Source organism: Priapulus caudatus, unplaced genomic scaffold, assembly GCF_000485595.1.
Source record: "Priapulus caudatus unplaced genomic scaffold, Priapulus_caudatus-5.0.1 Scaffold296, whole genome shotgun sequence".
Classification (NCBI taxonomy): Eukaryota; Metazoa; Priapulida; class Priapulimorpha; order Priapulimorphida; family Priapulidae; genus Priapulus; species Priapulus caudatus.
In genome coordinates, this window is record NW_014577357.1 from 117,471 (window position 1) to 127,723 (window position 10,253).

Genomic DNA, 10,253 nt, shown 5'->3' on the forward strand with positions numbered 1-10,253 from the left:
TCGTGTATTGTACGTAGTACAACGTTGTGTATTGTGATGAATTGTATGTGCTGTTGTCATCAGATCAAATCATGTATAGCTAATATCATTTAACATCGTGTCTTGGAAAGTAAACGGAGAACACTCCGTATACCGTGGCGCTGGTCTTCCGCTATTCCCCTGGATCGTATGTCACACTGACGGCTGTCGTATGTCCTGGATGTATACATGGCGTTAGCTCTAGTGCTATAGCCCGCGAACAGTTGCCGCAGGTCGCTGTACTAGAGCTAACATGGCGTGGCATTCCGAGCAGGATGCGTTACTCCGCTCGTGCGCTCACGACGCAGGGATGCCCGAGCACAGGCACTTGAAGCGTTTCAATAAAATATAATGCTAACTATATAAATACGAAATCTATTTACTACCAAATTCTTAATGTTTCTATACTCGCTTTCACCATGGGCGCAACCACTAGGAGGGTCGGGGGGGGGTCACGACTTTTATGTGGATCTCCCCAACTTCTGGAAGACCTTATTTTCTGGGGAGGTCCAAAATAGTCCGATAAGCGTTTATTATCGTAAAACATCCACATTTCACCGGTGAAAGTTAAAATAAATAAAACCCCCAGGTGGTCAAGTGCAGTGTGATAACTGTGATTCAGATTCAGATATCTAAATAGAACCCTTATTAATATCATTTAGATTCGACCTACATAGTACATTCAATCTCACGTGCATGAAACGAGCACGACATTCACCACGCGTTCGCAAGCCAACCGTGTCTATATAGCTACGCTGCGTTGTGTTATAGACACTAAAAAAAGGCCCATCTCCACACAAGCGGCGCGTCGCGGCGCGACACCGTTCACCCCTACCGGCAAAGTTCAAAACTATTATATCTTATGGCGCAGTCTCCACTGACACTGCATGGCGCCAGCCCGGTTTCACGGCGACGGCGAAAGTCAAAAGAGTTTGACTTTTGCCGGCTGACGTGACGGCGAAAAGACAATTGAACCAATCAACGCGATTGTTTTTTATCACGTGTTCTGGGATCGATATTGAAGCAATTGCAAAGGGTTTTGTTGAAAAGTGTGACTCAAGGAAGGTCACATTTGGTTTCTAGCACTGTTCTCTGTTTTCACTTGTCAGACATTTTTTCATCATTATTATTTTCCTCTTCATCTTAATCATGCTAACTGTGTCACACAGTTAGCACAGCTTGTGTGTAGCTTTACTACTAGTTAGCTTAATCTAATTAATAAAACATTTTGGTATTTTATGTATACATGATCCTAGTAATGTCATTCATGACATCACAATTATCCAAAACTTCCATCAACACGCTGAAATACGTGATATTGAACCAATACGTGATATTCGCTTGCCTGCAGATCACGTTGCTATTGGCTGCTTGGGACCCCTCCAACTTGCAACACGTGGTTGCGCCCTTGGCTTTCACCTATTATTGCCGACAGTTTCCTGTCAATTCCGTCCAAATCCTACGTGCAACCATATACGCTGCCCGCGCCATTGCTCTCGCGGCTTCACTGTTGCACGCTTACACTAATATATATATGAAAGAAAGTATAGAAACATTAAGAATTTGGTAGTAAATAGATTTCGTATTTAGTTAGCATTATATTTTATTGAAACGCTTCAAGTGCCTGCGTGCCCGAGAATGCTTCAACGATGCTAACGGAAGCGGTTAAAGAAACCTAAAGGAATCTGACCATCTATACATCATTAGTATCGAATATTAGACATGCGGCGTTAGCGGCAAGCTTGATTTACGTAGCGATGTATTACGTCAAGTATGAATTTCCCTCTGGTGTGTATACTTAGTGTATATATATTATATATAGGCCTACATATATATTATATCAAGGTGTTTATTAGCTCTTTTGTGTATACTTAGTGTATATATTATATATATAGGCCTACATATAATAATAGCGCCCGAGGAAAAGAAAAAAAATTGCGAGAGAGAGGAAGGGAGAGTCACATAGAGGGAGAGAGCGAGCGAGAAGGCGAAAAAAGGAAAAAAAAATATTAGAAAGAAAAGAAAGAGGGAGAGAAAAATTCCGCGTCCGCAATGTAATATTCCTTATATGTGCCTATTATATCTTCATGCTTACGCGTACATGTGTGCAACCGTGACTGCGCGTATGTGTGCGCATCTCCTTTTGCATTCCTCCCTCCCTCCGTCCCTCCCTCCTTTCTCTCATCTTTCCTTTCTCTTCCCTCTCACTCCCTTTCCTTCAGTCTTTGCACCCCTCTTCCAAATGGTATCGCCCATGACCAGTCAAGCGTGAAAAATCTTTCGCCAGAAATTGGCGGAATTTCGGCTGAAACTTTTTCACCCCAAAAGCACAAAAAGCGGATTTACGGCTATAATACGCGTTTTCACAGGCACAAAAACACACATACACACACACGCCCTGACGCGCACACGCGGGTGTGGTCGCACGCGCGCGTGCGCGTGTATTATTGGCGTAAATTCACATTTTGTGCCTGGGGAAGTGAAAAAGTTTCAGAGAGAGATGAGAGAGTGTGACAGGGAGAAAGACAAGGGTAGAGGGAGAGAGTGGGGAAGTAAGACAGCTAGATAGGGTAGATAGATGATTCTCGATTTTCATGATCATATTTGCTATTTTACTGCTTTGTTGTTCGTTATAGATAACGGTAATTTTATAGGGTTTCATTTTTAGCACACTCACAGCGACGGTGACGCCATCTATGCTATGCTCCAAGCTGCCCATATTGACGTCATACACGGCGTTGCTGAGAAAAAAATCACGTTGATATTATCCATTAATTAATCCGCTTAAAATTAATCCATTAATTTTTTTACGACGTTTTTAAGTTGCAGTAGTTAAGCAAGTGGAAACTGTAGTAATGATACATGAGAAGAGATATCGCAGACGTAGCGTCACGTGATCGCTGTCATAACCGTAGTAAGGCGCAACTTACGGTCAGCATATGTTTCCATTGCTCAGAGTGTGATCGTGACGTCACGCACAAACTCGGCAATCTCCTAAGGTCAATGCATACAGCCCAGAGACAATAGAACACTAATAGTTCTGTATAGAAATGTTCTGAATATATAATATCTTCTGATAGTAATCTGTTCTAGGGTCTCTGCATTCACCTACGGAGATAGCCGAGTTCGTGCGTGACGTCACGATCATACTCTGAGCTATGGAAACATATGCCGACTGCAACTTACTCGAAGAGGCAGTGAGCGGCAGTCAAAACCCAGCGCTCGTTTATTAGACTGCCTCCACATCTCATGATCGTCGATCCGTAGAAGATTTGCCTGAGCGCCACCTGGTGACATGATCGGAAATAAATGACTCGGTTGACGCAAATACGGCTCTCTCTCTCTCTCTCTCTCTCTCTCTCTCTCTCTCTCTCTTTCTTTCTTTCTTTTTTTATTTCTCTCTCTCTCTCTCTCTCTTTCTTTCTCTCTCTCTCTCTGTCGCTCTCTTCTCGCACACTCTCTCTCTCTCTCTCTCTCTTAATATATGACACACTGCATCCTCCTAACGTGAAAAACTTTTGGAACCACAATGAAATATCAACATTGTGGCATTAACAGATTTTGGACATCTATTTCCGCTTGCGATAGGTACTAGCACGCCCTGGTGAATGAAAATACGACATTTAGCGTAGAAGGCGTCAGAGACACATATAATCAGGAGTGAATAATAATATATCTATATAATCAATATAATAGATCTATGATTATTCACTCCTGATATGTTATCAGCACACGAGGTATATATACTACCCACCGCTCCGCAACTATACGCAGCACTCCGCCACACTATCAGCGATTACACAAATAAAAACAGCAATCCGGCTTTTTACGTAAGGAAACAATATTACGTCAGAGTTAACAAGTTCCAAGTCCTCTTGACAGATGCGAGTGGTTTGATTTGCTGTATAGCCAAGACGGGCGCCGCTATCACACAAACATGCAAAAACCTAAGAACTGCCTATTTTGTGAGTAAGTTAATAGGCGCATTATATGGTTAAGCATTCATTCATGTTTAATTAATTTCATATATGATATCAAGTCCATAATAGAGAATTTGTATTATGAAGTCTTGATAATTATTCATTTATAATAACTACCTGTGGGTCAAGCTATAATTATGCATGTAGTATGTAGTTTACGATCTGTGGAGCTTTTCTGGAATAGGTTTGGTTCGTAAGAAATTATGTGCAATAGGGGAGGAATGACCAAATTATTACAAATCCTAATTATCTTTAATATTCATGTTGATGTCATATTACTTTGCGTGTGTCAGCCACTGCCACGAAATAAATCATTGTAATACAGTTACAGTGATAACAGCAAATAGATAACATTTACCAACAAGGTTGGCTCATGTACCACCAATTCATGAGCAATTTCATATCACAAACAAGCGGGTGCCCTAATGCTTGCTGCTACATGTTTGAACTCAAATTCATTTATATTTTTCTTAAATAACTATTGTTGAATACTTCTGCTCAATTTTCCTTTTATAGACAATAAAAGCCAAAATTCTCTGTAATTTTTAACCTGGTGTAATTCGTAATATATCATCTAATGTGTACTACAGATTATTATTGTTCGATTAATTTGAGACCTTGTTTTGTTGAGGTGTCACGCCGTGATAAACGAAATAATCTCATCATCGACTCAAACAAATAGAATATCGGATTCTCTCCATGTCATTTATTAATGTACATCACTCCTCATACAGATATAGAATCAATCCCCTTGCTGACCGTATTTGCATGTGCTTCATTTATGCGACCATGGCGGAGGCTGTGTCGGATTCACTGTAAGCAGAAGAAAGCAAATTTGTAAGACTACAGCACTTGCGCAAAGCGCAAAAACGCAGAGACAGGTTGGGTCAGCATCGCACACATGACAAATTTGACGGCTGGAAATTGTCAACACACACAGTTATAGGTTGTGCGTTGCCGATCACTGTGTCATACAGTCGTCAGCATTCGATTCCTCTAAAGCGGTTACATTTCGAAACGACGGCTGTTGGGTACACAGAAAAGGAAATCATGCAGTGAACAACATGACTCCAATACAGCGACCCAAATCAATTTTCCCTTCATATCTGTGCAGGTAGTGGGAAGAGGCCACGGGCGCTGCGGTAAGCAAGTGAAGGGACGTGTTTCGCAACACAGATCAGATGCCTGTCACCGTTCACACTAAGTGTCGGCTATAACGAGATGTCAACGAGAATGTGCGGTCGTATCACACGCCGCCTTTTGCATCTACCCGTCTAGTAAAGAGCCACAACTAAGAACTTACTACTTCCAGTTTGGGGGAAGAACCCGCTTTCTCTTGTAGTATCTTGCGAGGCGGTGGATACGGCTCTCAAGAATCAGACGGAACTTTGCATCCCTGTCCTGTAACCGCAGAGAGACAAACACGTGTGAAACAGTCGGTCAAGGCAAGGCAAACCAAAAACAAGGCAAGCCCACGCGCGCTATGGTGTTTCGGACGTTTCTTCGGAAAGACACTGCACACTGCAGCTGCCCCGAATGGGTTCGCCGAGGTTTATGTTGCAGTTGTTTCTGTGGACCCACGACACGGTGGCAGCCATGTGTCCATATAAACACTGCTCGCGAGCGCGGCAGTTTTAACAAACCACCGCCGCGTTCAGCATCCGCGGCACAATTGAATCTAGCAAGCCAAAAAAGCGTAGCAGTTCCCTGGACGGACGTTTTCGACGAAATGTTTCAAATACAGGGCTACCGCTGGCGTTCACCACCTTCACAAAGTTCTGTAACCTAGTCCTTTGGGGCAACTACCGTGCAACAGTGCAACAACCTAGTTTTGTCTAGACTAAACTACATTATATCATTTTTATCTGACTACTTTATTAAAAAGTTTTCGTACACATTTTTTCCCCGGACCCATCACCTGTTTATGCCTTGCTTAGCACATACGATAAAGTTAACATTGGCTATAGTTTTTCATTGGTGGCTAATAAATAACTGGCGGCTTGACTCTAAGTTTAAAACATCCAGAGGGAGCCCTGAAATACCTTTCTGTTCCTTTCCAGATGCTTCCTCGCGGCCACACCCCTCTTGATCATGTGGTAAAGGTCATCGGGGATGTTGTGCGAAAGACCCTTCGTCTTGAGAACTCGTAGAATCTTGTTTCCGGTGACCCATCTCACTTGCGCAAAGCCATGTGAGTCCCTAAGGATCACACCTGTTACACAGTAAAGATAATTTCAGCCTATGGGGAAAATATCAAGCGGCCACGGTTGGGCGATTAAAGTCATGGCATATTCAGTTGACGTTGAGACATCGCATTCAATGAATGACTCACACTAATTGAAAAATTGTACTTGATACAACACACCAGCAAACATATTTTCTGGTTGACTTTAACCTCAGCCGTTCTCACTCTCCCATCTTCACCTGGATGAGCATCGACTATCTCACCGACCGACCATTCACCTCGTTGTGCATGATTATCAATCACTAACACCTGGTCACCCTTTCTCAGGTTCTCTGTTTCCTTAGTCCACTTCCTTCTGATTTGCTGGCTAGGCAAATATTCTGACACGAACTTCTTCCAAAATGAATCTACGATCAACTGCACATGTCTCCATTGCTTCCTACTGCCAAGTTCCTCTCCCTGACTGAACGCTACGGGGGGTAATGCTGAGTCCCGTCTACCCATCAGCAACATGTTCGGTGTTATCGGATCAACGTCAGCGACATTTGACCACGCGTAACCTAAAGGTTTTGAATTCATCAAACCTTCTACCACACAAAGCACTGTCTGCAGCAAGACTTCTGTCCCGACCCTATCCTTTAAGTAGCACATGATTGCATGCTTGACCGATCTGACTTCTCTCTCCCAGAGGCCTCCGAAGTGTGGAGCACCTGGCGGAATGAACTTAAAAGTCCACCTGCTGCCTTGCCAACTTCCCTTGAAGCTCTGTGCTCTTCAGCTCAAAACACTCCGATAACTCAGATTCTGCCCCTACAAAATTTGTCCCACAGTCAGACCACAACTCCGTAGGCAGACCCTTCCTAGCAACAAATCTCCTGAAAGCCATCAGGAATCCGTCGCTAGACATACTGTCCAACAACTCCAAATGCAAAGCCTTCGTCGTCATGCATTTGAAGATTACACCCCACTTCTTCTCTCTTGACCTCCTTACTTTAACCATCATCGGACCTCAGCAGTCCATGCCTGTACTATAAAATGGTGACAAGCCTACTCTCAACCTTGCTTCAGGGCGATCAGCCATCCTGGGCACTTCTGACTCTCCTCGCCATCGCCGACACTCCGGACATGACCAGAGAACAGCCTTTACGGCACTCAAGCACTTCAGGATCCAATATCTCCTTCTGATGTAAGCAAAAACCATTTAGCAGTCTGCGCTATGGTTGAAAACATCGCTATCAATCCGCTTTATCAACAACTTTGATATATGATGGCCAGGATCTAATACAATAGAATGAACGTCAACACCCTCAATACCTTGAGCCTTTCTTAAGCACCCACCAACTCGGATCAATCGCATCTCTTTGTCAAACTCTTACTGCTTCCGGCCACGGTCTTCCCATTTTCAAGTAACCTAAACTCTTCAGGAAAGCTTTCCTTCTGGACCCTTCTGAGCATCTCCGCCTCTAGATTCTGAATATCTGCAACCTCTAATATGCTTCCATTATTGGTCTGCCTTTTATAAGCCTCTAGCAACTCCTCCCAGCACTGGATATCGTCGATACCAATATCTACGTCTTGCTGAACATTTACACTACCACTGAAGGTTGCCTTTGCTTCTTCATCTTCATCACAACCCTGGTCTTCCAACCGTTGAGGCCATTCTCCCTCTGGCTTGGTAAGAAACTTTGGACCTGACATCCATCTCTTCTCCAACCCTTGAGCATTTATACCCCTAGATAGGTCATCAGCCGGGTTGTCAGTGCCTGCAACATGCCTCCAACTTGCTCCTCCAGTTTTGCCTTGAATCTCGGCCACCCTGACCGACACAAACAACTTGAACCAACCAGGTTTCTTGAGCCAACTCAACACGATCATGCTGTCAGAGATGAAATACAAGCCCTTGAATTCAAAGGTAGACTCTTGCACAATTGTCTCTGCCAGTCTTGCCGCAATGACAGCCGCCTGCAGTTCAAGCCTCGGTATGGTTAATCTCTTGAGAGGAGCAACCCTAGACTTAGAAGCCACCAATCGACATTCGTAGACTCCTTCTTTTACCAACCACCTAACATAAGCACATGCACCGAATGCCTTTTCCGATGCATCGCAAAACGCCACCAAGCAAACCTCACTGCCCGCTGCCGGTGGAGTCAGACATCTGAGAAACTTGAACTGCTCTACCCTCTTGAATTCCTCAAATATTTTCTTCCATTCTTATTTATCCTCTTCACTTAATGGTTCATCCCAATCGCCTCCTGCTAATCACTGCTGTTGCATCTTAATCTTTCCATTGATGATCACTGGGCCAACCAGTCCAACTGGATCATATACCTTGGCCATTACTCCTAGAACCCTACGCTTAGTGAACTTCTCAATGTCAATCTCAACCTTACACACAAAAGTGTCATCACTCGGGTTCCGACGAACACCTAACACCTTCTGTTCAGAGCTATGTCCTACTTCAACCATCTGTTTACCAACCACCTCAGGTCTTGCAACTTCAAGCTTATGAACTACTTCATACTTTGTACCTTCAGGCTTAGCAACTATTCCACCTTTTGCATCTTCAAGATCTATATTCGAGGACCACGCTTTGACCTCAAACCCACCTAAGCCTAGCAGTCTATCAACCTCTTGCGTTAGTGTTGTTTCTGCTTCCGACTTGACATATGGGCACATGTCATCCATGTAAGTGTTGGCTTCTATCACCTCTGCAGCTCGCGGGTATTCTTTTCGACTTTCATCCGCTGTCAGCCTCAGTGTAGTAATCGCCATGGTTCCAGCAGGCTTATCCCCAAACAACAACACCTGGTTGACATACACATCTGGTTCTCTGTCGACATCTAGATCTCTCCACAAATATCTATGCACATGCTGATCGATCATAGGTATCAATATCCTGTGATACATCTTGGAGATATCGCCAACCAATGCTACCTGGTTCTCCCTAAACCTTAGGATGACACCAAATAAGCTGCACAACAAATCTGGCCCCTTCATCCAGCAATCATTAATGCATTTGCCATTGTATCTGTTAGACAGTTAGATGCATTAAAGACAATTCTCAAGGGCGTACTGGAGCTATCCTTTTTCGCAACTGAATGGTGAGAAATATAGCAAACAGGGCCTTGATAACTCTCGACCTCTTCTGGCGTCAACTTGCGCGAAAATCATATCTCTACCATTTCTTGCATCTGCTTGTCATAAGCCTCTGCATGCCCTTTGCTTCTTAGCAGCCTCTTCTCTAGTCCAACTAGCATCTTCTTTGCCTAATACCGGTTATCCTCCAGATCACAGATCCTTAGCCCAAGGGTAGGAAACCATCCATTGATTACCGACTCAAGGTACAAGGTACAAGACTCCCCGATGATTTTGCCTTCCAGCTTCTCAGTGGCCCTTTCCAGGGACTTGCAGTCGCAAGGTCCTATGTCCACCCCTAGTGCTTCAGTGTTCCAAAAGTCATCCAGGTCGACTGGCTTCTTGATCTGCATATGCATAACCTGATTAGCTGCTGTGGCCTCTTCCCCTCCATACACTGTCCATCCTAGAGGAGTTCTCTGGGCGACAATACCGTTCGATTCAGATTCTTCACCTGCGAGCAAATGTGCATAGTTTACACCAATCAGAATATCTATTGGTCCACCTCTTCTTTTCAGGGTGCCTGGCTTCATCTTGAATAATCGCTCATTTGCTTTACGTCAACCTCTCTTACATCGTCGATGTGTCCCCTTTTATAAAGCTGAAATGCGGTGAGTCATGCTGTCTTCACCTCGCAGCGTTAGCTCATAGTGTTGATTGAAACTCTTCTTCAATTCCACCAACCTTCGTTATAATTGCAGCTACCGCTTTGCCCTTCAAGTTCAGCTTCCTTGCAAAATCTTTACTGATTAGAGTTCCCTGGGAACCTTTATCAAGCAAGACGCTGGACACTTCCTTTCCACCTTTCGTTAACACCTCCACATCCAAGATGCTCAACATAGGATCCTTATTCTTCGCCATGTTGAGATTTCCTATTTGTCCAACTTCCTTCTTCACGTGCAGGAGCTTGTGGTGGAATTCCTTACATGCCCCGT

At 43.9% G+C, this 10,253-nt stretch overlaps 1 protein-coding gene across 2 annotated transcripts; it reads right to left on the reverse strand.

The window, feature by feature from the left end:
* Positions 1 to 4,686: 4,686 nt before the first annotated feature.
* Positions 4,687 to 9,109, reverse strand: LOC106808693 (40S ribosomal protein S13-like). Of its 2 annotated transcripts, none has more exons than XM_014811520.1 (4): positions 8,790 to 9,109; positions 6,041 to 6,210; positions 5,302 to 5,399; positions 4,687 to 4,811 (listed from the first exon to the last, which is right to left on the reverse strand). In XM_014811520.1, the coding sequence occupies exons 1-4, from the start codon at positions 9,088 to 9,090 to the stop codon at positions 4,778 to 4,780; spliced, it is 603 nt and encodes a 200-aa protein (XP_014667006.1). In that variant the 5' UTR covers positions 9,091 to 9,109; the 3' UTR covers positions 4,687 to 4,777. The 2 variants fall into 2 exon arrangements, with proteins under 2 accessions (XP_014667006.1, XP_014667005.1); XM_014811519.1 differs by lacking the exon at positions 8,790 to 9,109 and adding an exon at positions 6,423 to 6,936.
* Positions 9,110 to 10,253: the final 1,144 nt, after the last annotated feature.